Source organism: Prinia subflava, chromosome 1 (genome assembly GCF_021018805.1).
Source record: "Prinia subflava isolate CZ2003 ecotype Zambia chromosome 1, Cam_Psub_1.2, whole genome shotgun sequence".
Lineage (NCBI taxonomy): Eukaryota > Metazoa > Chordata > Aves > Passeriformes > Cisticolidae > Prinia > Prinia subflava.
In genome coordinates this window covers 99,387,584-99,415,003 of record NC_086247.1, presented here as the reverse complement: position 1 = coordinate 99,415,003, position 27,420 = coordinate 99,387,584, and the positions used below count along the sequence as shown (strand labels likewise).

The 27,420-nt window shown below is 37.6% G+C and overlaps 1 protein-coding gene across 2 annotated transcripts in view; it reads left to right on the top strand.

Annotated features, from left to right (window-relative positions):
• Positions 1-27,420, top strand: part of VPS41 (VPS41 subunit of HOPS complex) — a 111,127-nt gene that overhangs the window by 71,575 nt on the left and 12,132 nt on the right. For both annotated transcript variants that reach the window (XM_063405127.1, XM_063405120.1), the window contains exons 11-25: positions 1,621-1,718; positions 4,113-4,242; positions 5,943-6,058; positions 7,469-7,525; positions 9,718-9,779; positions 10,638-10,719; positions 16,033-16,125; positions 16,618-16,745; positions 17,652-17,796; positions 19,080-19,121; positions 19,252-19,302; positions 20,581-20,718; positions 23,594-23,648; positions 24,701-24,841; positions 26,733-26,869. In XM_063405127.1, coding sequence (XP_063261197.1) covers positions 1,621-1,718; positions 4,113-4,242; positions 5,943-6,058; positions 7,469-7,525; positions 9,718-9,779; positions 10,638-10,719; positions 16,033-16,125; positions 16,618-16,745; positions 17,652-17,796; positions 19,080-19,121; positions 19,252-19,302; positions 20,581-20,718; positions 23,594-23,648; positions 24,701-24,841; positions 26,733-26,869 — 1,475 coding nt within the window. The remainder of the gene's footprint in view (positions 1-1,620; positions 1,719-4,112; positions 4,243-5,942; positions 6,059-7,468; positions 7,526-9,717; positions 9,780-10,637; positions 10,720-16,032; positions 16,126-16,617; positions 16,746-17,651; positions 17,797-19,079; positions 19,122-19,251; positions 19,303-20,580; positions 20,719-23,593; positions 23,649-24,700; positions 24,842-26,732; positions 26,870-27,420) is intronic.

The following is a 27,420-nucleotide window of genomic DNA, read 5'->3' as shown; positions in this document are numbered from 1 at the left end:
AAATATTTCTGCTTGATCTTAAATAAACCATTACATTGCACATTACAAGCATTTTCAAACACACATGGATTTTAAAGCCATCTCTATAATCATTATAAATTATAATTCACAATGCTGTTTTCCTCTTCAAATACAAACCACAGTATTTTACATGCCTTTGAGAGCCTTCTCTTGGCCCTTCTATAAAGCTGAATTTAAAGTTTCTTTTATAGTATTATGGATTTCACTTTTTTTCTTTTCGATGTTTTTCTTCCTGCCTTCCATATTGTTTTAAAATGCTAAATACTAAATTGTAAACTGGGACTAAGATACGTGGTTGGTTTTGAACTGATTTGTTTAAAATGATCACTGAGAGCAACATGTGATGCAGTCAAAATAATCTCATCAGTTTTGTAGGCTAGAACAAGATAAATATGTATATGATTACAAATGTAAACCTCTTCTCTGTGAATGGATTGAGTGCTCTACCCTTGTGTTGTAGTGTAGTCCTTCAGTGATGCCAGTGTCAGCAATCATTAAAAGAAAAACAGTGCTTGCTTTTTTCCTTGACAGGTGTCAAATATATACTCTATTTCATTGTATTTTTTCTCCCTTTGTGAGAGGACAATTATTTCTCCCATTCCTTCTTCTTATCTTAGCTAAAGAAAATTAGCTTTATTTTTAATGTCATTATGCTGTATTTTCTGTTTGCCTTGCTAAAATAATGAGTAAATGTTAGTAAATATATATGTATTAGTAGTATAATATGCTAAACAGTAAGGAAGGAAACTTTTTGTTTCCTACTTATGCTTAGCTTCTCCTAAAACCATGTATCTAATGCTTTTTTAAAAGATTGTAGTTACAGGGCTTGCTAATGTAAGCACTTGGATGATTCTTGTTTTGGTCCCCATGAGAGAGGAGCTTGCAAAAAAGGGGTTCATTGTAAATCCTGCATAATAAAAATAAATAGATTTTTCTGTGGCAGAGGTCTCATTTATTAGGTCTTTTTGTAAATACATTTCAGCACTCTTTCTCTTTCTTGAAATGGTCTCATGTAACTATCTTGATTTCAAGACCAATTTTAGAAAATTATGTTTTCAGTTTTATGAACAAGAAGAGATACAATGAACTGTGTTTTCTTTGTAATGAGTGTATCTGTAAATTATTCTGTGATATTTAAAGTGATGATACATAAATAATGATCTTTGTGTTTTCCTATATACCAATAGACGTAGCAAGTGCAATTCTCTCATGGCCACATGAACTTACTGTGAATATGCAGACCAATGAAGTTGAACTAATTATTGCCTGTTTTATTGAGTATGATTTTTGTTTCGCTTCCTTTTTCAATGTGATTACTGAAAATCAGGCTGTACCTCCATTTCAAATATTTCATCTCTAGCATATCCTGGAGCACAAACATGTCTTTTTGTAAGCTTTAGCATAATTTAATCTATTAAATGTAGGTTTTTATCTGCTCCAACTGGGAAATCTCTGGGTTTGTTATATGTGTTGAGTCTTCAGTTCTCTGAAGTAGTGCTGTGTGGTGTTGATTGTCTCTGAGAACCAGTGAGGTTTTTCTTACGTAGTAGTTCATACACATTTATGTTTTTAAGTCTGTTTTTCTTTCCTGTATTTCAGTTTTCCAATTTGACACCGAATTCTACATCAGTGGACTTGCACCTCTCTGTGACCAGCTTGTTATTCTATCATATGTAAAGGAGATCTCAGAAAAAATGGTAGGTTTAGTAATCTCTGAGTTTCTTCACATTAATTTGGCTTGTGAATTGGGCCTTAAACTAGTCATACAAATATGATTATCTGAGAAAAAATTTGTAGTCTACTGGTAGTGAACAGTGCTTGAAACATCTGTGATCCATAAAACAAGGTCAGTGGAGGTGATGTTGAAGACAAATATGCTTACCTTTCAGAAATCATGTTTGAGTTCCTTTTTTTCTTACAGAATGCACAGAAGGTCTCTAGCTAGCCTTCCTTCTCCTTTTTCCTTCCTTTCTTCCCCCCACCAGCCTTTTTCTCACCTTTTCTCTCTTCCTGATGTTTCCACATCAGAAGAAATAAAGAATCTTGTTTAGCCATAAGAGGAGCTTGCTGACACTGCATCTCCAAAGAAATGAGAATAGTGAAGTTGATCAACTCAAGCAATAAGAGTCACTGTGGTGTAGAATGAACGATTGTGAGCGAGTCGTGTCATTGTCTCCCTTTCTTTTAAGATCTTTGGTTGTGTACATCCAGATCCAGGTGTGGATAGGTAGAAATTAGAATTCATGTCAGCCGTTTTTACTGTGCATGGAGAAGTGCCGTGTCTGTCTCTGACATTGATTTCATATTGCCAAATAAAAGGCAAGGCAGTGGGGGAAATCCTTGAAGCTGCAGTGTGAGAATGGCAGATGCTCTTGATCATCTCTTTGATAAGCATGTCTGCATTAGACAACCATCACCATAGTAACCTTAAGAAACTTGGGTGCACAAGTTGCTAGGCAATGAAATGCTGTAGGTTCAAACAAATGCAAACAGAGCCTTCTGAAATCAGTGTGGTGAGCTTCTAGTTCTACATCAGAATGTCAGATTATTATTTCTTTATTTATATTAAGGAGGAATATAATGTCACAGCAATGTTTCCCAAAAGAGTCAGCACAGTAGTCCTCCAGTGTGGGAGAGTCAGTGAAAGACAAGAAAGCAGACAAATGTGATAAGGAAGGGATAGGAAAAGGTGGGTTGAAATGCTAGGGAGCAAAGAAATTGGGAAGCCACTGTTAATGAAAAACTAGTACAGGAAAGGAGATAGTGTGAATGAGGTAGTGACTGCTAAAGGTTAAAGTTATTTTAATTGCTTTAGGAAAGAAAGATGAAAAGGGAATTTCAGGTGATATAATGGTAACTGAGTGTAGGAAAATGTTTTTCTCATGTATTTGCTTTTAATTAGCCTTTTAAACAAACTTCAAATGCTGGACTTCACTAACTTCTCAGTTCACTGGGTAGCTGTAGAAGGAACAGAAGTACAATTGTCTCTGATGGTGTATCTGTGTCCTGTTGTGATAGAAACGCCTTTGTTAGTGTTTTGGCTCAGTTGTCTTGTTAGTGTGGAGCCCAAACTGCCTGAGCTTGCAGCAGAATTGCTGATCACTACAAGTGTCCTTTAGTTGTAAAGAAAACACTGGTCTTCCTACACTTGATTTCACAGCTTGCAAATGACAGCTACTTACTTATTACAAATTAGATCACAATTGAACTTGCTTTGAAAGGTTTTTTTTGTTTGGGTTTTTTTTCATGAAGCAGTTAAATTGAGAAAAGACCCAAGTGGTGCTACTTCCAAATGGCTAGGTTAGAGCTGTTTAAATCCACTTTCTATATGTCCTTGCTCTTTTATTCTGTATTTTGCTATAATTCACAGCCTGAAGTAGAAAATATAGGATTGTCTTGGACCTTGACTTTAATTAAAAATGCAGCTAGTTGAAGACAGCAGTTTCACTTGGACAGAAGGTGAAAATCCATTATGTCATCTTACCATAACTACCTGCATTGCGTATGAAAGTTCATTTTGCTCTAAGTTCATCAGAATAGTAAAGGTTTTATATTAGTCTCATTAATTTTTCCCCGCTGCTGCTGGCTGCTTAAAATCAAACACCAGCCTAAAAAGAAAAAAAAAAAAATTTAATACCAGAGTATCATTGATTCATAGAGCACTGTCCTTCAGGGCATGAGCCCAGCTGGGTGTGGGTTCTAAATTGTTCCATTGCTTGTTGAATGAAGCACTTGATAGTCATTTGTGATAGCCCTGAAAACTTCTGTGACCAAGAGCAGAAAAGTAGTGAGCAAACTCAGGGTTGGACCTGTGTCTTGTTGGACCTCCTCCTCCAGATTGATCTCTTCAAGGGAAGCAAGCCAAGAGTAACTTGGATTACTTGGAGTAACTTTCCTTTGAGTTCCAGATGCAATTATTCTCTGAAACACAGCTTTGCAACTTGTATGATTTGCAGATGAGTACCCAGTGCAAAGTACTGGATCTTAGGGAATGTTTGCAGCTGTTAATTTCACCCTTGTTTGTAGGTGACCACCAGTTGGTATTGCTAAGGCAAATCACGTAGGAAGCAACTAAGATGTTATTTTTCTAGGAAGTGGAGTGTTGTGCAAGGCCTAGACTCGATATTGTACAGCCCCTACCTGAGTCCTGTGAAGAGATCTCTTCTGATGCACTAACAGTACGAGGATTTCAGGAAAATGAATGTCGTGATTATCATTTAGGTAGGTGTTCTCATATTGTTTTGTTTTCATACCATGCTTTAAAAGTATTTGGGTGTACTTAGCCTCCTTTTTCATTTTTATGTAGTTTTGTTGTCATGTCCTTGAATAGCTGTAACTGGTTATGACACTGAAGTGTAGAGTGGAAACCCACAAGAACCAGTCACATGAAAGAAAACAAATGTGTAAATTTAAACATCATGATTTTTAATGCCATCTATTAGGTCAGACATACTGGAGAAGGCAGAAGTATATATCTCATGTAATGTCCAGTATTGTGGAAGGCAATGTCTTTGATGGAGATTTATTCAACATGTGATCCATAGGAGTTCTTTTTACACAAAAGTCTTCAGGAATAATGAAATGAGTGGTACAGTGTCTGGAAAAGCTGCTTTAGAGAGAAAGATTGAATAAGTATTATTTCAACAGTAAGAGGTACATGGGTCAACTTAAAAGCGGCACACAGATATTTAGCTTCCCTGTACTGACAAAGCTGCCAGTTATATTACAGATCTAAGATGGTAAAATAGAATGAATAGGAACTGGATTTTGTCAAGCTCCACCTAGAAGATAGGTTTAATTATGTAACAGGAAGGGACATTAAGCCCTGACACAATACATGCTATATTTTAAAGATGGAATAGTTTTCTGATCTATATGCTGTAGCTCAGAAAAATGCATGGCAAAGCTGATGCAGAATTCCTTGGTGAAGATTATGTGGCCTGTATTATACAGAAGCATTTCTTCTGGCTTTTAAAATCCATGAATCTGAATTTTAAGTATCTCCTCTGGCAGCATGCTTCAAATCATGGGCTTGGCAAACCTCTTTGTGTACATCTGTGCCCTTAAGCCACTAGAAATATAGTATATCTCCTCCTGACCTCCAGAACTTTGGTGCTGCTATCAGTAGAATTGAGATTTCTTTGTACATCCTCCAAAGCAGAGCACTGATGTCCACTGTGGTACTTTTATGCTTTATGAATATTCTTGTTTATCTGAAAAATCTAAATGTTTTGTATGGCTTTAAGATAGGCATTATTTTGTGAATTGCTTATCACTTCAGGAGTGTATTTGTATGTGTTTATAGAAACTGATCTGGACAGTGAGTGGTTTTCTATTCTGTACCTACAAAGTATTGGTGTTTCTTCATGGTTCTGCCCAAAAGATAACTATTCAGAATAATCATCTTCTGCACTTGATTTTACCTTTTAGTACTTTTACTTTTAGCTTTCTCGAAAATAAAGGCTTGTGGTATAAGAAAATGCATTATACATATAGCCTTAACTTGCAGCATTGCAAATGCATTGCTGTAATGATGTGCTGTGTCCCCAGGGGTTATGGCATCTATCATTTATGCTTTTGATGGCCTTGACCTTGATGGGAAGGATCAGTTTATTGCAGGCTGTGTATTGTAATAGTCCTCTAAAAGTATAATAATGGGTTCTAAACCATCATAAAGTTTACACATAGTGGATGAATCAGAATTTGCAATAAACTGTAGTGATTTTTTGAAAGATATTTTGCCATTTAAACCAGTTTTAATTTATTGGAGAATACAGCTTCTGAATTAGTGTGTCCTGCAGGAGTAGCCTTGCTGTCTTCCTTGCATCACTTCTTTGTAAATTCCCCTCAAGGGTGTACTAAAAAGCAGAACTTTACTTAAAGAAAATGTAATAATAATAAAACTATGTATGCATTTGCAGAGTATTCGGAAGGTGAATCACTTTTTTATATCATCAGCCCAAGAGATGTGGTTGTGGCTAAAGAGCGGGACCAAGATGACCACATTGACTGGCTTCTCGAAAAGAAGAAATACGAAGTAATTTTTACATCATGTTTTCCTTCAGACTTTCCTTGTTTGGAAATTTGAGTAGGGTGAAGGACTTTGCTAGGTCATTTGGATTGGACAGCTTCTCTTCCTAGTCATTGACTAAATGCTTGTAAAGGATGGGAGTTAACTATACATCCCTCCATCTCTTACAGAGTTAGCCTCACTACTGAAATGACTAATCAGAATTTCACCCAAGTGACATAGCTGAATTAGATGCTGAAAATGCTGCTCTCATCATCAGTTATAAAATGTATTAGCTGACACTGAAAATTATTAAAACCGGGTTTTGGCTTTAAAATAGCAGAAGAGTTAACTAATGAGCTGTGCTTTTAAGCGTAAGGTACTATGAGCTCGAACTGTAGCTGTGCATGCTGAAAATAGTGTTGCTCACAATAAAATTGATCCAATATTAAAAGACAAGGGTATACAGCTCTTATGGAAAAAAACAGCTCAGCATTTGGTTGCATAAATATTGGTGTTTGAGTATGTATATCTAAACACCTAATAATAAATTCTTACATACCATATCAACATGCACACAGCGGTCTGAATTCTAATATCCTGCATTTATTGGCTTAGAACATTTGTTATGATGCATAAAGTTAACTTGCAAATTCTTATTTATGTTTGTTGTGGGTCCATTGTAAGAAAAAAATGTGGAAAAGCCATTCAGCATGAATTGCTTTTGCTAATATAATCATGATATTTCTCATGCAGATTTGTTTAAATCCATGTGGATGCTTTTGCATTTGAATAGCAAACTTATATGATGAGTGCAGTTTTGCAGTATATGTAATCACAGCATTTGGTCCCTGAAGACTCCAGTAATTTGCAAGTGACAGCTGTGTGTGTGCCTTTATGAAAGCCATTCAAGTTAGTAGACAGGCGTGTTATGATGTATCTTAAAGGTTTCACTTTTATTTGTAAAAGTGCCAGCTTTTTTTCTGTATGTTTGCAAAAAGTAGAAGAAGTAGAAGAACAGCAAATTACACTTCAATATCAATCACTCTGACTGAAGAAGACATTTGGGCTGGGGAACTGGAAGGTAGCCTTCCCCCATTCGCCCCTTTTCCAGTTGTTTTTTTTTCACAAGTTTTGGTAGTGGAGGGGTCTCATTTGAAAATGATCAAATGTGGCTGCATTGTGTATATTGTTACAATTTTGTGATTTGATCCTAATACAATAATATGGAGTGAATCCACATGAAAACAAAAGTAGTTTTCTCTTTGCTTGACTGCTTTTGTTTGAGTATGAATTCAAAGCTTTTCATCCAACCATGGCATTAAAAATTCTAGTGCTTCCAGTGACCTACTCTGGAAAAGAGTTGATTTATACAAATCTAGAGCTTTCTGTATTGAAAGTTTGTATATTTGACTAGTATCTCTTTTTTGAATATAGGAGGCTTTGATGGCAGCTGAGATCAGTCAGAAAACCATAAAAAAGCACAAGATTCTGGTAAGTCTCAAAACTTCTATTCAAAACAAAATATCTTCTTTCTTTAAGAATGCTGTAAGATGCAACAAATAAATTCCCTGGTTTTTATAACACCAGGCAATAACTGTTAGGCATACTCCAGTTTGCATCTGATTTCTTGGTTTCAGCTGCAAAATGGGAGATTTAGTCTGTGAAACATGAAAGGATCTGCATTTCATGAAGATGCCATCGGCATTGAAAGGAAGAGAATTCCATTTCTCTGACTGCTGATGAGCGTTTTTGTTTGCTGTTACTTTTGTGATAAATTTACTGTTGCTTGAAGTAACACACAGTATTGCACTATTAGAGATTGCAGTCAAAGAGTGACAAATTTCTTCTTAACTTACACCTTGACATGTGACAGGGTTTTGTAAAAAGTTTAAGAGAAGTTCTTTTTCTCACCTAGAGTTACTTCCCATGTTTATAGTCCCTTCCACAGAGCAACAAAGGGTATCAATGTTAAAAGTAAAAGGAGGAATGGTGTAATAGACACAAAAGTGTGACTAATTTTAGCTTTGGTTTGTTTGCTTTTGTTTAAATTCCCTAGTACTGATGCTTCTTTAAATTGAAATTTGTGCAAAATGTTCGAATATATGTTTAATTTTTGGCCAGATTACTGATGTAATAAGCACACTGTATATCAGTATGTCTTAAAAAACTTTTATTCTTGTTTAGTCCAGAAGTTGAATCAAGATTTAAATGCCATGCCATTACCTATCACAGAGTTTGCATTTAACAAAGCTACTCTGTGACCCTTGCAAAGGATGTAAAGAATTGCTAAAGGGGGTCCTGGCAATACATTAGGAGGAAAATAAGAAACCCAAACAAACACCAAACTAAATAAAACAAACAAAAAAACCCCACAGCTTTTCTTCTGCTTTGCGATATTTACTCTGCAATAGATGATTAAATTCAGTGAAATACAAGCAATTTTTGAGAGTTGGGTCTCTATGTTGACATCAAGTCCTAAGTGAAGGATTAATAGTACTAATTACTGATTTAAAACAACTCATGCTCTCACTAATGACACCACACTCAGGATACCTGACAAGTCTGGCAGCCTTGGGGATTTTTTTAGATGGCAGTAATTATCACTGCTCCTGCACAACTCTTGAGCAGAGCACAGAGATCCTTATCAACCAGATCTACATCTCTTTTCCTTATACATCTTCTCTGCTCACTGGGAAGCTGGTCCACAGGAGAATGAAGATTTCTGTCATCCTTTTTCTTGAAAATGGTGAAGTTGGAAATACGAAAGTGGTTCCTATAGTGTAATGAAATCCTAAAATCTTGTTTATGTGCATTTTTTTTTCTAACTTTGTAGTAGATTGACCAGTTGAAGTTGCTGCATACCCCTGTTCATATTCTGCTATGGTCAGTACTGTCCTTGATATAGATCAAAGAAATATGCCTCAGAAGATGCAAATGTTTATTTTCTAAGAAACAAGGACTTCTTTTTCACTGTACAACTTTGATTTTTCTTTTTTCCTCTTTTTTCTTTTTTCTTCCTAGAAACAATGTGCTTTTTTTAGTGATGTGATTCTTAAGTTATGCAGTGAGTATACTGGGTTGTGTCAAAATGGACATGAGTTTTGAGATTACATTAGGAGGCTCATGCCAAACTTTTAGTATATATTAAATGCCTACCAGAAACATTTTATAACTGAGCTGTGTGATGGACTTTGAGAAAGGAAATCTTAGGATATAATAACTAATAATCTTGCTAAGTTCTCAGTAATTCCTGCACTTTATTGAGCAGCATTAGGATTTATAATCTTAACCAACTTTTTGCCCTCCTCTACAAACTTTATGTTGACAAAGAGCATGTCTTATACAATGTATGACTGGTGGTTTTCTTTTTGAACTAGTTCAAACACTGCAAGATCAGCTATGCATTTCAAACAATCCTCAATAATTAGAGGTAGTAGTTGTCTTAGCATCAGTGAGGTTATAAGAATTATTTAAAAGAGCACCTTTGGTTGAACCTGTGAGCAGTCTGTGCAAGTATTTTATATTGACTGTTCTGAGGGCCCAACTTGTAAAGGAGAATCAGGGGATGCACTTAGAGCCTTGATTTTCCAGCTGTATGCACTGCTGTTACAGTACTTTTTGTGGTAGTCAAGTAGTTCACTTCCAAACTTTTATAACTAATTCTCTGGTTTTATTCCCTCTAGGACATTGGCTTAGCCTATATAAATCACCTGGTGGAGAAAGGAGAGTATGACCTGGCTGCTCGGTAACCTAGTATTAAAGATCTTTGCTAGCTAAAGTGTGTCTGTGTAGGGGAAAAACAAATTATTGATTCTGAAGTATTTGTGGATGTTGATTTTCTGTGTGTTCTGGAGTTTCTGAAGTTTCAAAACACAGAGGTATATTGCAGTGCCATATATTTTTTTTTGTCTGTAGTGACCTAGAAGTTAGTGTACACTTTAACTGGAATTGAGGCCCATGTTTTTGAAAGTAAGCCTTGATTTTTAAAAGTCACACTAGGTTTTCAAAACTAAGGTTTTCTTTGGATTTCGATAAACTCAGTTTATTAGTGTGTCATTGCACATAAGACCATCAGAAAATAAATTGATTTTGCATAGGTGTAAACAAAAATGTCAAATATGGGAATCTAAAGCAAGGATCAGAAATTACCCAAAGTTTTTGTTTTCATGTATGTGTAAGCATAAGCATATCTTTTTAGTGTTCAATTTTTCTCAGCTGAGATTTAAAAATTTCACTCATAAATCTGACCAAGAGAGTGGCATCTCTGCCCATGGTGTGTGGATTTCAACTAGATGTTGTTTAAGCTCCCTTCCAATCCAAACCATTCTACGATTCTATGAAAGCTAATATGGCCCTAATCACTAAGGATGAATGCATAATAAGCAGTAAGTCCTCTTGGATACAATAAAATTTTAAGGTTTGATAGGAGGAGAACCTCTACCTTTAAGTAGAGCATACTCTACTTAAAGTGGTGGTTGCCAAAATAAATCACTTTTGCAAGTGTCGTGATAAGGAGAAGAAAGGAATCCTTGTAGTAATGCTGTCACATTTGTATTACTTTCTGTACCTACTTTTGTTCTCATCTCTTTCATTTTCCTTCCAGAAAGTGCCAGAAAATCCTTGGCAAAAACACAGAACTCTGGGAATTTGAAGTTTACAAGTTTAAAGAAATAGGGCAACTTAAAGTAAGTTAGTTTCTGTGTCTGCACTCAAGTAATTTGTATGTTGTACTTACTGTTTGTATTGACCAAGTATCTAAAGTACCACATTTAATGGCCCTGTTCTAGTATTGCTGGCCCAGATCGCTGTCTGTTTCTAGAGAGCTGTCTTTCTGGTGTGTGTATGTCTTAAAACAAGCTTGGAGGCATCGTGCTACGTATTTTACTTGTTGGCAGTCTCCACGTGAAAGACCCACTCCCAAGGCTTTTACTTGCAAAGATGCTCACAGTTAAATACATCTTCCCCATTAACTTTTCATTTGTTTCCAGTATGTCCTAAAAATCCTACCCAAATATTAAGGAAAATAGATTCTGTGGGTGCCAGTCATTCTGGCAAATCCAGGTCCATTGCAACAGTTACATAACTGTAAGTGTCAAAGAATTGCAAAGCAACATTGAAGACCTATGCTGTGTGCTAGAAATGGTAAGAAAAAGGAGTAGTCTGTGCTGCCTGATGTTTTCCCTAGTTGCCAGCCAGCTACTACAACAGTACACATTTAATGTGAGAGTCTCAGTTAATAAATTGCATAGGACATAAAGCCTAGTACTGTTACTGCTAAACCAATTGAAAACTTTATGCACGCTCCCTTTGGTAACGTGTGTACATTTACTTCTGAATTTTATGTCTTCCTATTCAAACTCAATGAGCCAAAAAGGATCTACTATTAAGATCTCACAGCATGCAGTCCCTTGCTGGTTTTGAGCTATTTAATTCTGTTCAAAGACCAAAAGTGTTTCAGCATTACGAATTTCAGAAATGTCTGACTTCTGCTTCAGAGCCACTCCAGTGCAAAAACAGCCTTACCTTTAGTATGACCTCTCTGTGGTTTGGTGCATTCTTTACTACTTTGGAAGATGAAATCCTATGTTTCTGTTTCTTTATTTCAGTCCAATAAAGGACTTGAATGCAGGTACAGGTGAATTTTTGATACACTGCTTCTTAGTCCTTTTGGGTTTGTTTTGGTTTTTTAGCTGCAAATGTCTGGAAGGGATGTTTGTCTTGTCTTCACTTACATCATCCAGCAGACTCTAAAATAAAAAAAATAGTTGCAGGTTTGTTGCAAAAAAATCTCTGCTCAATTACCACCTTCCTAAACAGTTGGTTGTTTTCAGCCTTTAGAATATCTTTTTTCTTCTTAGAGCCTAGGCCCAGGAATTCTCAGAAATACATGAGATGCAGTCCATTACATTATTCAGCATCAAGTTGCCATTCTAGGAAATGCCTACCTTATTTCACTATTTCAGTTGCATGTAACTGTTTCCAGATTTCTAAAGATGTCTGAGTATCATAAAGGATGAACTAAATTAAGCCAGATCTAAATGAAGGGGTCCTTGTAATGCTTGGGATCACTTGTGTAGAATTTTTACCTACTTATGTGACTAGCAGATATTAAACACCATATTGTAATTGGCCTATAATGACTTTAAGCCCTGATGAGGAGACTATTTGAGATGTGGAAACAGAGTTTATTTCTAAACAGAATTGTCTTGGAAGAATTTGCACTGCATATGAGCTGTTGCCTGAAATCTGATGTTTCAAATCTAGCATGATAAACTAAAGGCTTGGAATTTCCTTCCTGCACAGAAGAATTAGTGATACCTCAGTGTCAGAGCCTGTGGGCTGAGTGTTGTTTGTTCGCACGTGATTTTAGAGGATTTTTCAGTGTTCTGTGTTAGGCAGTCCTGTTTGGCTAACAAGGGTTGCATTTTCATATCTTGATGTCTCTTGCCTTCAGTGAATGTCCTCTAGCAAACCTAGTTGTGGCAGTTTCAAGATTCTAGAGCCTTGCAGTGACCTGTTCCTTTCCTCCTCCAGCAGTGCTGGCTTGAGAGAGTTTTATGCTTGTGTTGCCTTTTGCCCAACCTGTAAATGAAGCTCGAGATAATTTTAGTAAGGAGGTAATATAAGAGTGGATCTTTATTTGAAGGCCTTCAGGAGCAGTTACGGAAAGATGTCCACAAAAGCCCACCCTACAGGAATGAGTATACATTTATAGGTTTTAGGAAATCAGCATAATTGATAAAACGCACCAATTAGGAGGACAGGTGGTGATACAATTCCTGCCCCCCAGGTCAAGCCCTTCTCTGGAGTCCCCCCTTCAGCACTAGTTGTACTTTATCCATGAGAATGTATTTCGAAGAGTTGTTCTCGGCCTTGGTCCCCAGGAAGAAACACGATAGCACTGGAAGCTTTGGAATTTGCATTGTCTTTCTGCTTAGGGAAAGGCAGTGGGAAAGTACTGGGAAAAACTTGTCACTAATACAATAGGTGACAGTTACAAATATATGTGTGAAGAATACAGAGAACATAGAAAAGAAAAGAAGGCAAAACCCAAATGGCATCACTTGTGCTCAAGTCACTTCAGTATAAAATCTAATGTCTCAGCTCAAGCAGCGGACCAAGAGGGATGGAAGGTTTCAAACTCTGTGAGTGCTGGCTGTTGTGGCATGAGGGATACACTCTATTCTGCTTGCTGTGACAGCAGTGACTTTCAGCAGTGGTGCAGGATGATCAGCTAGCAGCAGTAATGTTTTTACCAAAACATTGACTGGAAGACATTTGAAAGACTTCACCTGACTGTAGTGGGCATAGCAGAGAGCAGCACTACCCTGACAGGCTCTTCATGTCTTAGATATCCTTTGAGGAATAAGTAATTGTTGTTCTAGCTTATTGGTAAGATGGTTTAGGCTATCTTATGTCAACTTTTATATGGGCTTTCTTATGTTTACCTCATTCTTACATTTATTGATGAAAAGTTTGAAAGCAGATCTTGAAAAGAAACAAGGGAAGAAAATATTTTTGTGCATAGTTTCCCTATTTTATTCAAAGTCAGTTTACTGCATAGTTTAAGAATTGGTACAAAGACAGTCTGATACAGAAGCTTTTTTGTCTGACCTTGCTCCCTAACTGCAGCTTAAAAATAGAATAGGAAGAGTTTGTAACCTCCAGCATGGGTCTTGGTTCACCTTTGTGCCAGGGCTTAAAAACAACTTGTATGCTTCTTACATACTTCTTGTATGCTCAGTCTTTCCTGAGCATGGTGGTCAGCTGCTGGAGGTGGTTATAATTTTTCTTCAAAGCAATGGGACATGGGGCAGGAGAAGTCTACTTCATGAAGCAGCCTGGCTCACTCACAACAAGGCAACTGCACCTCTCCAGAGCTCGCTGTGTGGCCAAACTGCAGCCAGGAGTTGCAACAGTTTGTTGGGGGACGTTGTTCATTCAGGAGGAAGCAGGAAGGTAGAAAGTGGGAGTGAAAACAGCTGTTGGAGACTGTCTTCTGCCTTTGAGTCTCCAGTTATTGTCCAGCTTGCTTTCTCTATGGTCAAAAGAAACTTTATGAATGGGTCAGGAATATGATACCCCAGAGCAGCTGGCAAGCTGTGTCCTGAGTTAACTGATAAATTCTGTGACAGCTGGTGGGAGCTGATGTTGGCAGCACTACATTTCAAAAGCTGGCCAAGTCCAAACAGGGAGAGGAGAGGTCTAAAATGTAGTGAGTTGTTTTTTCTCCTGCTTTGTTCAAGCAACTTCAGTAACAAAATGCTGTTGTACCACATGCCAATAGCAGGCAACAGGCAACAACATCTCTGAGTGTTTGGAGGAATTTCACTGGTGTTGGTCCTTAGTTACAAACCCTACAATGCCCAGAGAGGTGGTAGCAGTAGGATTTATTTTGGCAGGGAATAATCTTGGCCTCTAGTTGCATGGAATAGTAGTGCTAATTATATGCTGTGCTGAAATTCCAGGGTATGAGCTGATTTATTCTTGCAGCTTCTCATCTCCTGCTTGCTGGGATGCAATTCCTTAACACCTTTTATACAGTAACAGATCACATGCCTTCACCCTTTTAATCGAGACATATATTTTCAAATTAATTTTCATTTGGGTATGTAAATATAGCCCTTCATAGCCTATGGTGACTCCAAAGTAAGTCATAATTCAAAATTACACATATATTGTGCTTGTGTGGTCAGGTTCTGGTAGTGGGAGTGCTACAGTAGTGACTTCTGTGAGAGGCTGGCAGAAACCTCTCCCATATCCATCAGAGCCAATACCAGCTACAGAATGGACCAAAACCAAGCCAATGATAGGAACACCTCTGTGATAACAGATTTAAAAATAAAGAGAAAAAAATTACAGTTGTAATTGTGACCAGAGAAGAACAGAGTGATTATATGAGAGAGGAACAGCTCTGCAGACACCAAGGTCAGTGGAGAAGGAGGAGGTGCTCCAGGCACCAGAGCTGAGATTCCTCTGCAGACCATGGTGAAGCAGCTGTACCTCTGTAGCCCATGGAGGACAAAGGGGATGCAGAGATCCACCTGCAGCCTGTGTAGGAGCCCATGCTGGAGCGGGCTGTGTCTGACGGACTGCACCCAATGGAAGAGTGACCCACACTGCAGCAGTTCATGGGGAACTGTTGCCCATGTGATGGACTCATGTTAAAGAAGTTTGTGGAGAGCTGTCCCCTGTGGGAGGGGCCCCACGCTGCAGAAGGGGAAGGACTCCTCTACCTGAGCAGCGAGAGAAGCAATGTGTGATGAACTGACCATAATCCGCATTTCCTGTCTCCCTGTGTTTCTGGTGTGAAGGAGGTAGAGCCCAGGAAGAAGCAATGGATGGAGGAAGGTGTTTTTGAGATTTATTTTACTTCTTATTACCCTGCTCAGGTTTGATTATTAATAAATTCAATTACTATCCCAAATGTGAGTACATTTTGCCATGATGGTATTTGGTAAGTGATCCCTCTGAGATCTTATCTTAACCTATGAACCCTTCATTACATTTTTTCTCCTCTGTCCAGTTGTGGAGGGAAGCGAGAGTGTGGCTTTGTTGGGTACATGGTGTCCAGTCAGGCTCAACCCACTACGACACATTTTTCAGCTAATGAATCCTCATACCTTTTTACAAGACCAAGACTTAACAAAATGGATTTTGAAAGCATTCTTGTTTTGAGGGGTCTTTTATGGCTTTTGTTTTTTAAATTACTACTGTTCTCTTAAGGGCAATGGCTGATTCTCCCATTCTAATTACTATCTTGCCACCTGTCTCTCAAATGATAGTTCTTTCAAATAGTTATACAATTCTAGTGTATAATCGATTCTAAAGTAAATAACTTCTGGGTGTTGCTTGTAAGCAAGAGTATGTAAGGCTTCCAGTGATTACCAGGGGGCCATGTTTGGTTCTTTTGTTTCTCAACATTTTTTTATCTGTCAGTACACCAGGATGTTACATGTCATTGCCCATCTGACACTTTGTTCTCTTTGTTCCTATAGGCAATTAGTCGTTACTTGCCAAGACGAGATCCAGTTTTGAAACCTCTAATTTATGAAATGGTCCTGCATGAATTTTTGGAAAGTGACTATGAGGTACTGCAGCCTGATGTGTCCACATCAATGTGTCCAATAGTTGTTGCCAGTCAAATACCCTTAACAGTGCAGAATTTTGACAGCAAATTCTTGGATGTATTCAGATTATCAGTGGACAGTTCCACAATAATAACAATATTTAAAAGTTGAATTTTAACTTTAAGAGAATAAATAGAATGTTCTTCACTGCCTGCAAATACTGTGAGATTGATTATTTATTAGACTGTTATTTTTAGTTTAATGTAGCATAAGTGGCTGAGGTGATGCACAAAGCCTACAGCACCTGAAAGACTCAGCTTCATGAATCTTAATAACATTGCCCTAAGAAGGAAAAATCTCTGTTCTGCACTGTACATGTCTGTGGGCACATGAAAGTCCCTTAAAGGTTAAAGACAGCAGGTATCATCTCAGAGGCTTAGCTGAAGCTTTGATGTTTTGAAATGCTCCTTAGGCCATTCTTTCTATTTCTCTTACAATCTCTTATACTTCTAGGGGTTTGCAACCCTCATAAAAGAGTGGCCTGGAGATCTGTACAACAACACAATCATAGTTCAAGCTGTAGTGGATCACCTGAAGAAAGATCCACAGAACAGGACTTTGCTACGAACACTAGCAGAACTGTGAGTACAATTTTAAATTTCTGTTACAAAACGTACTCTTAAAATATGGTACTGCAGTTTATCCGTATTTGCCTAGCTCTTTTAAGAGATATCTTTGCTGCAGTCTACAGAGTATTTGCTTTCTCTTCTCTCTCTGTTGATTGCACAGCTTAGCAATTCTTTACCCTTCCTTGTAAGGTTCACATTGACTATGAAAGCAAACTGTTAAGCATGAGATTGGATTTCCTACTCCTCTTTCCAAAGTAAATAACTAGCATTCCTCTTCATGCTGTCAAAGGAAACCTCTTTTCTGAAGTGTGCGTTTCAGAATTACCCATGTGAAAATAAAATGGTAGGGGGTTTTGCCCACTATTTAAGAAATACTGTATTTAGGTTTACTGCATGGATGGGAATATGTGACTGGAAAATGTGCCAAAACTGATCTGGTTCTTGGTCACTTTGTACAGGGATAAAGTTCTTTGATTTTTTTCAGCCTGATCACTGTTATTTTCATACTGCTTCTTTGAAGAAAGAAGAGTTACTATCTATTGCTATGTTACAATCTGCCCAAAGGTTTTAGGGAAATGATTTTTTTTAGCTCTAAAGAGTGTTCTGATTGGTTTCCAAGAATTGAAAGGCTAGCATCTTGTGTGTCTCCCCCTGGGAGTTCAAAATGGAAAATGAAAATGCAGAAAACTGCAGGTCAGAACACAAATGAAGGCCAATATAAACACAGGTGAAATTAATGTTGCCTGATGTTTATTTCCCTTTACAAAAATGAATCACAAGTCCATTTAGATATTTATAAAATCAAGTAGTATCCTAACACGTTTTACATACTACAGTATGTTTATCTTTTCTCTTATAAGTGATTTTCCTACACTTAAGTTTGTAACATTATATGTATTATAATCCTGTTTTTATCAGGTACACTTATGATCAGCGCTATGGCAGAGCCCTAGAAATCTACCTAACTCTGAGGCACAAAGATGTCTTCCAGTTGATCCACAAGCACAATCTCTTCAGTTCTATCAGAGACAAAATTGTTCTGCTCATGGATTTTGATTCTGAGGTATGATGACCTTAATCATTTTATATTCACTTTCCTCTAGATATAATTTAACAGTCTAAAAATAAATGAGCTAAAGATGGTGTTGAGACAGAGAGTGTGTTTGCTGCATCTGGATGTATTCTGAGATAAGGAAGATTGTTTGTCTAGATGGCAAAATAATTGACACAAGGATTATTTTTTTCCTTGATATTTCCATCTGTTTCCTTTCCATTTCCATTTGTCACTCTCATTGAGAAAAGTGAGTGTCCACATCATTTGAAGTCATTGTTGTGATTCTCAAGTTACAATATTAAATATGATTTCACACAGAGTATAATTTCACCATGCTATTTTTTCTGTATTTTGAATCAAATAAAAATATCAATAAGCTAAAGAAATGATATAGTGAATTTATTTAGGCATATATTAAATGTACTTGCCATTTTCCTTTCACCACAGTCAGTCGATTGCTTCTGAAAGTTTGCAAGGTTATTAACCTAAATTCCAAAAATCAGGAAGTGTTTATTCCATGCTGAATTCTGTCTTCTTTCTTTCCAGCTGGATATAAAACCTGAGCAAATGAGTTTTGGTGTGACCGCTGGGAAGATAACTAGTTAGGTCTCCTTTTTTCAGTGGAATAGTTGTTTAAGCACTGTAGCTAAAATGTGGATCTCCACTGTTGGTGATCATCTTTAGTATGCCCATTCTAAACTACATGGAGAAAAAAAAGTATAAATTTTTCTTTAATCCAATAGTCATATCAGGAATCTGTGGTTTGGTATTTTTCAAAAGTGAAGCAAAAGTTTGCTCCTGAAAGGTGAAGCAGAACCTGCATTCTGGTGGCTACTTGGCTTACGTGGTCTTATCTGCTTTATTAATGGTATTGGTGTGCACATAGTTTGGAGAAATCCAGTTGCGAGGCAGGTTGTATTGTGTGCTCCTTACGTAGTCATCGCCCTGCAGTTCCCTTTTGCGATGGAACAAATAGTATTTCTACATCGTTTGGCAGTGGCTTTTTGTGACTGATGGTTCAGTGGGCATACTTCACCTCCAGTGTAGGTGCGCAACATCTATTGCTATTAGTGAGGAAACTTAGGAGAAGTGTTCTGGAAGAATACTGCAATGCTGTGCTGTCAGTGTATGCTGGTGTTCTCCACCAGAAATTGTTCTCTGAATTTCTGTTGCTGCAAAGAGTAGGTTTGCAATAGCCATCTGACACCCATCAGTGAATAAGCATAATACTGTATAGAGTGTGAGAAGATATGTGTACCAGTTTCCATGTGAGTTCTCTTTCTCTGTTGTAGAAAGCAGTAGACATGCTTTTGGATAATGAAGATAAAATTTCCGTGAGTATAACAAATTCATGGCATGGAAGTTCAATGCTAGCTTTTATTACCTGTCCTCCTTTCAGTATTGTAAGTGTGAGTATCTTACAAGTATTGTAAGTGTAAGTATCACAGGTTTGTTTTCTTTCAGATTGACAGGGTTGTCGAAGAATTAGAAAACAGGCCTGAATTACAGCATGTGGTAAGTATTCCTGTATTCTGTTGATTTCAATTTGAGCTGAAAAAACTCTTGGCTGGACATACTTTTGACAAGTGTGTTTATTTTGCCAAAATGCACCTGACAATGAAATGTCATAAATCATCAGAGGCAAAGCAGCTACTTCTGCCAGTTTCTTCTTGAGCATGGCCATAGCATCTTCACAGTAGTTAAATGATCTTAAAACATGCACCTGGAAGAATTTGATAACATAATAAGTGCTTATCTCCTTTGCACTGCATTGTAGGCACTTGTCTTTTCTGGTCAATCACTTCTTGCTTTTATCCTTCCTTTTTCCCTACCCAAAAATGAGTTGGTGAGTGCAACTCTGAAATATGTTTTGCTGATCCATAAGGAAAGTGAATTGCTTGTCTTTCTGGAGCTCTAACTCCATACACTGTTGAATTGTTCTTGTTTGTACAGAATTACAGTACCACTGTAAGGCTGTGGTTCCACACTGTTATTCCAAAAGCTGAATGGTTCAAACCTCTTTGGTTTGAACATGCTGTCAGCGGAGTATGTGTGACTCCACATAATGCGTGACTGTGGGCTTGGGCTGTAGAGAGGGAAATATAACTTGTTGCTGTTACAAATAGGGCTCAGGTATTCATCTGGTGGAGAGGTGATTTATGGCTTAGAGGTCTGGTTATGGGAAGCAGATCTATGAAAAGTGCAGTCCACAACCCAAGGGCTTTGCAAAGGCAGCTCACAGACTGTCAGTTTACAGAAGGGATGCATACAGAGCAAGGCAACAAAGATGGTGAATGGTCTAGAGGGGAAGCCATACAAAGAGCAGCTGAGGTCACTTGGTTTTGTTCAGCCTGGAGAAGAGGAAACTGAGGGGACTCCTCGTAGCTATTTACACCTTCTTCACAAGGGAAGCATCAGGGCAGGCACTGATCTCTTGTGTCCTGTGACAGGACCCAAGGGAACAGCATGAAGCTGTGTCAGAGGAGGTTTAGGTTAGATATTGGGAAAGGCTTTGCCCACTAGAGTGGCTGGGCACTGGAACAGGTTTCCACTCACGGGAAGTAGTCACAACGTCAAGTCTTTCTTCATGAAAGCTCAAGAAGTTCTTAAAGTTCAAGAAGCATTTGGACAGTACTCTCAGGAACATGGTATGATTCCTGGGGCTGTCCTCTGCAGGGTCAGGAGCTGGAATTTGATTATCTATGTGCTTCCCTTCCAACTCAGGAGTTTCTATTATTCCATTAATAATGTTGAATAAGTGGGTCTGAAATCTGATTCATTTTTGATTTCTAGTATTTACACAAGCTTTTCAAAAGAGACCACCATAAAGGACAACGATATCATGAAAAACAGATCAGCCTTTATGCTGAATATGATCGACCAAATTTACTTCCATTTCTCAGAGACAGCACACACTGCCCACTGGAGAAGGTAAGCCACAAAAATCTAAGCATAGGTCCTTGATTTTTATGTCTGGTCTGTAGCTTGTAGTCTTGTGAATTCCAAGCTGTGTCTGGTGCTGCCCTCTACCGCCAATATCAGGGATCCTTTGAGTTTGTGACTATCACCTGCAGTTTGGCTTGCAGAGCTGATGACACCTGAGACTTTCCTCTTTCAGCTCACAGGGCAGGAATTGATGGATGTTTTTAATGTGGAAGTTCTGAATTCACAATTGATGTGTAGCTACAACATATCTACTCATCAGTGCTTAGCCTGACTGAACAGTAGGTTATGGTTTCAAGAAATTGACAATCATTTTGCCCAGTCTAGGAGCTGTCAGTGTTAGATCTTGAAAAACCAGTACCTATAACTGTAGTTATTCTGCCTTTTAATTCTACAATTTATTTAATGTAGCAATAATACCTTCTATGTAAGGCCATAAGTTTCTCTTTAATAATATACACAATATAAATTACTGAACTAAGAGGGCTAAAAGTATTTTTTCTTTGTACTTTGGCTAATACACTTGGGGTTTTACGGAGTATTAGGTTTCTATCTTCTAATATATTTGTTTTCTATTTTCTTTCCTTGCTCTTTCTTGTCAAATTACAAAATGCATAAAGGTAAGGCCAATCTTGAGTTGTTTCCCCTGGTTGAATTAATGTGAAATGAATGAAAATTCTAAGTTTTCTAATTTAGATGGGTCACTGCTTTATTATTTGTTGCTTTTAATGGCTGAGCAGAGCAGACTTTGTGAAAGGATGCCTATCCATGTGCAGCTATAATGCTGACACAGTGGAGCTGTTTTCAAGTGTAATACTGAATGTTGTATTTTACGTGGTTAACTTTTCAAAGAAAATTAGTACTGTTCCTGGTATGTCTCTTGTTTTGCATGCTTTTGTCTACTGGAAAATATGTTCTTAGGATTTGAGAATTGGGATTTGTTAAAGCCATTACCTGAAACTAGATTGACTACTTTAGGCAGTGAACTTGAGAGGTTTCCAGCCAGAAACTTTGGCCTACAATATTGGCTTACTTGTTTTTAACTTTCTGATACTTAGTTTCTGCCTTATGCATTATTGATGTGATCATGGTTTTATGTATAAAACCTTACCTGCTTTTTTTTAATTTTGAGGCAAATTAGTTCTAGTTATTGCACATCCAGCCTCCCACCTTTGATGGCAGGTGGTGGAGAAAAGTGCTGTGTGAAACTGATGCTCATTGCTGGCACTGCTGTGCTGAAGACAGGGGCTATGAGCAAGACTAGGTTAGAGACCCATCAGCTTCTGGAAGGTGTGGTGCAGTAATTACCAAAGTCAAGAGAGAAGAATGTCAGAAAAAATGTGTCATTCTAACCTTAATGTTAAAATGTTAACATCTTTCAGTAAGAAGCTAAGGAAGAGAGGAAAAGAAACTACTAGTAATTCTGTAATTACATTTCTTACCATGCATGTCGTATAGTAACACTTCTTGTGACATACAGGTCTTTGTTCTAAGAAAATGAAAAAGGGACTAAGAATTTCCCAGTTACCGATATTTTCAGTTCCTGTTAAGCAAGTTCCCACATGGTGTATAAATTGCAAAAAGCAGTTTCTGTTCGAAAAAAATCCACTCTTATTATTGCTCAAATGAAATTATAAACTCATCAAGAAGAAATAATTTGTGCTGTTTAGAAGTAGGTCACTTTTATTCAAGTGCAGTTTAGCAAACATTTTAAAAATGAGCCAGAAGAGAAGTAGCAATGTTCCCTATTTTCCTCTAAAGGGAGCATGACAGCCAGGAAATGGCAGTATCTAGAACTACTGAATACCTGGTGCTCTGTAGTTTGCCTTTTAAGGGGAGAGGAAAAAGAAAGCTGTCAGCTGTGTATATAACTTACTAGTATTATTCATGCCTTTATTCATCTGTAGTGTCTAGTTGGTAATTCACTTACCCCTAGCCCAAAATTTGTTTTCCATAGCTCTAATCTTCACAGTAACCCTTCTGAAACAATGAGAATTGAAAAGAAAAATTAACTCTTACCTCATCTTTGATTATAGCTGTATTTTATGTATTTAAAGTTTTGATTTCCAAGTGTGAAAGTTGGTGAACAGTTGTCTTTACAGGAATGCTATGAATCTTGAGACTTCTTTCTGTTTCCAAATTGGAAACAGACATTGTTATGGCATACGAGCCCTGCCGATTTCCTGTTACTACAAACTCATCGGTAATCAGTTTGGTAGTTTTGATAATTATGCTGGTTTCCAACTACACACAGATTCTGTAGCTGCTAAAGAGATTTAGCCCTCAGGTCTTTAAACCAAATTTACAAGAAATGCTTCCTCCCTATTCTTTCATATTTGTTATTTTGCTTTGTCTTCTTGGCACAAAATTTGGAGGACACTCTCTCTACTGAAACCATTCTGGTTACCCTGAGGAGATTTTCAGCTTTGTGTTATTAATGAATGTCAAGCAGACTTCCATCACTGGAGACTACAAAAGTCCACCCACAGGAAGCAAGTCTTGATAGCAGATAACCTTAATGTTTTGTATTAACCAGCTTTTGGAGGCATAATGAAGAAGTTGCCAGTAGAATTAAAGGCAGTGATTGACATAGTCCATGCTGAAATACCTGTTCTTTCCACAGATTTATTCAGTATCAGAGAAGAATTTTAAAGAGAATAATGGAAGTCACAGAGTTTCTCTTTTTAATTAAGGCCAGAGGACTTGGCAGTGCTTATTAAGTGAGCTGTGTTCCTTTCAAAAGGAATAATGTAACTTTGTGGAAAAAATCACTTCAAGCTTATTGCAGCATTTGTGATCAATAAGATTTCATGTTGCATGGTTTCCTGTATTCTGTTCTCTCCTCTCTTCCCTTACACTCAAGGCTCTTGAGATCTGCCAGCAAAGGAACTTTGTAGAAGAGACAGTCTATCTTCTGAGTAAGTAACTCCAAATAAATCATTGTGATCAATTACAACACTTTTAAATTTGTAATAAAATTTATGGTGTGAAAATGTATTGTCTAATATCTAAACAAAATAATAACATGATTTAGAAAATAAAACAAAGCACTGGATGGATATGATGTCTTAACTTCATATATTGTGTTACTGTGCTTTTCACTTGGTGTTCTTCCGGGGTTCTAGAAGTGTTGCAGAGGAGGGAAGGAGGAAGGTATTTTTGATACAGTCTCCAAGAGAAGAGTTCTACTGTCAGTTTTGAAAAGAGGAGAAATTAAACAAATATTTTATTCTGAGTACATCTGAGAAGCTTAGTATTACCTTACTCTGAGATGAAAGATTTGCTTATATTGCTTTCTATCTTTTCTTTTTTTTGTTGTTGTAAAAGTAGTTGTAAATTAATTCCTTCAGCTGGCCAAGAATTCTACTTCTGAATGACAGGCATTGGAAGACTTATATGTATGTTTACGTATTAGTCATGAATATAAAATAGTAATAGTACTAGAATAGTAATAGAATAGTAAGCATTTTTTAAAACAATCTCTGGTTCAGTAAGAAGAATATTTTTTTTATCATTTCAGTGGAGAGTACGATTTACTAATGAATTTATTCAAAGAATAGTTCATAATTTCTGCTATTTGTTCCTGTTTCCTCTTATTTTTCATGGGTGTCAGCTGCGCTATACTTACTGCAAATTAAGAGGGCTCATGTGGGCCCTTGAAGCTGGTATTTCATGTTATAGTTTACATCCATACACATACACACACTCCCCCTCATGTTAGATATTGCTGCAGTTCAGAACCCCAGATATGACCCAACACATCCTTGAGAAAGCCTCCAGGTCCCAGTCCTGCAAACTACTCCAAGCACTTGTTCTGATTAGACTGATTTGCATTTCTACATGTGAATAGACTAGATTAGGTCTTAGTTGGAATAGTTTGAGTCAACTTCACACTTACAAAATTCTTATTGAAAGAGCACTGAACACTGATGAGCAATTAGCATTTATAATCTCTTATTTTTCCTTCCAGGCAGAATGGGTAATAGCCGCAGTGCCTTGAAGATGATAATGGAAGAATTGCAAGATGTAGATAAAGCTATTGAATTTGCCAAGGAACAAGATGATGGAGAACTTTGGGAAGATCTCATTTTATATTCTATTGACAAACCACGTAAGTGGGATAGTTTCTGGAAAGCCTTGCATGTATGGAATGCTATTGCAATTGAAGGATTGAATTATTCACATGTATGTTAGTCAGGGCATTTATGTATGGTCAGGGAGGTGTTCTGGTTTGTGAAGCACAACACAGCTGTCCTGCTGTGCATAAAAACTTGCTGTAAGGCAATGGGAGGGTATACTACACAATGAATACTTGGAGGCTTAACATTGAATATACTCTGCATAATTATGTCCTTAATGACAAATCAAGGGGACAGTAATGCTTTTAGTTTAGCAGAATGAGACTTTATTTTTAGACAGCCTCAAAACACAGTCTGCAACCTTGATGAGGATCTTGCACACTATGTTATTACAACTGCTTCCCTTCAAGGTTCTGAAAATGATGACCCTATACCTTTCTTCCCCTCAGTAAAACAACAATTTATTTTGTTTCTGTGTTACAAAGGTAAGACTGATAATAATTAGTGCATTTTGCCTTCCTTTCATTATATGAACAGCTAGCTACTCCAAGTTAAAAGGTTAGATGGACTCAGAAACATAAGCATCAGTGTTGTCAAGGAGGCAGATTCAAAGAAGTTCAAATTACTAAGAAAGCAGAGAATTTTCGTAACTATCTACTCTGTTAGTTTTTGAAACCTCTTCTGGGGCTTTATATCAAGACTTTAAAGTCTCTCTTGGGACCTCTTTTCTGGGGGATTGAGAGTGTTGTTGAATTAATGTCAGAATATATATCTTTTCATCCCTTGGCTGCTAATTTTGACTGGAAGAAGTGACCAGAATCTGTTAATCCTCAAGAAGAATGGCATTCTCAAATTACTCTTATTGAATACATCACTAAAAGTGATGCTACAGTAAGTGACATCTTTAGAGCAAAAGGAATTCAAAGCATTCTATGTTACAGTTTCTGCCTATATGGAGAGCAGCTCTAGTGATAATCCTCAGTTGTGGGGGTTGAAGAAAAAACACAGCTTTGAGTCATCATTCTAGTGGGTTTTTTAGCCAGATGCTCTGTTGTTGTTTAAATTTATGGGGGGTCCCCGGGGAGTGCCCCCCGGAGACCCCCAGGGTCTTTTGGGGTCATGGTGTTCCCGCGCTGGCAGGCAAGGAGACTCAGATGCCGGTGGGATGCTGATGAGGTGAGGGTTTATTCACTGAGGGAGAGGGGAAGGGAAGGGGGGGGAAGGGAGGAGAGGGAAAAAGGGAGCATCAGGAGGCCTCCAGGGGTAGAGGGGCAAGAGGGGCAGAGCCTTCTGCCTTAGCATTCTTATCACAGAGGTTCAAAGGGGCGCGGTAACATTCTCCAGCCAATGAGGTTACAGATACAGGATACTGCAGGGAGGGGTACAGACTTGGGATAAACCATACATTTTCCAAGGGTGAGCCAGAGCAAACCATTTCCATAAAATGCAATCCCACAATGCTCTTCAAAAAGCAAAAGACTTCTATGGTGTCACTCTCACCAATGTTTAGAAACACACTGAAATCAGATTAGGTGATTGAAAATTTGGGTTTAAACCTGGAACTGGGAATGGAATTACCACATAAAGTAGTTAACTCTCACTCTGTTTGCTTGAGTGCTCTTTTTATTGAATCAAAAATGCATTATTTACTTGTGAGTTTGTGCTGGAGTTACCACTTTGCTGAATATGCTGGAAGTTCTGTAAATTGCCAAACTGTATCTTCCTCAGTTTCCTAAAGCCTTGTATTCAAGTAAATACAGCTGCAAGAAACATACATAAGCTGTAAAAGAGACTTAGTGTTTTCACTTAGTAGAGAACTCTCAAGGAATAATCCAAAACTTGTGGCTTGTCACCAAAGTATCCTTTAATCAGGTATTCTGCTGTATTGTTTTTCTTAATTTCTTTGCCTCTTGGTTTTCACAGCTTTTATTACTGGTTTGTTGAACAATATTGGAACCCATGTTGATCCTATTCTTTTGATCCACCGCATTAAAGAAGGCATGGAGATTCCTAATTTGAGAGACTCACTAGTGAAAATTCTTCAGGACTACAACTTGCAGGTAGATGTTGTATTCTTTGTGGGATACTAATCTTCAGAAATAGCAAACCCTATTTGCCACTGAACAGCACAAGAAGTTGCTATTGTGATTTGTTCAGTCATTGGTCATGGACACTGTAGACCAATACAAAACTATGACAGAAATAGTGGAAATCTGCCAAGATTTCTTGATGGCTTCTAGCCCTTCTAAATGTCTTCCATACTGTCATAAACCTGGTGGGTAAGTACAACTTGAAGTATCTTGAGTGATGCAGCCTATTTTACACTGCCCAACTGTCCAGTATTGGAAAATTTCATGACCAGTACATTTCATTCTGTTTCACATGAATTCTACAGAGGCAGAATGAAGGCAGAAAGCAACATGCCCTCACTGAAACATTAATCAGGTGTTAGAGCCATATGTTAAGTGTTATACTAACTCAAGGAAGATGAACTTTTAAAATCAAATTCGTGTCAGTGATGCAGAATCAGTTGGTTAGAGCATGATTCTAATAATGCCAAGATTGTGGGTTCGATTCCATATTCCATATATTATGGACCATTCACTTAAGA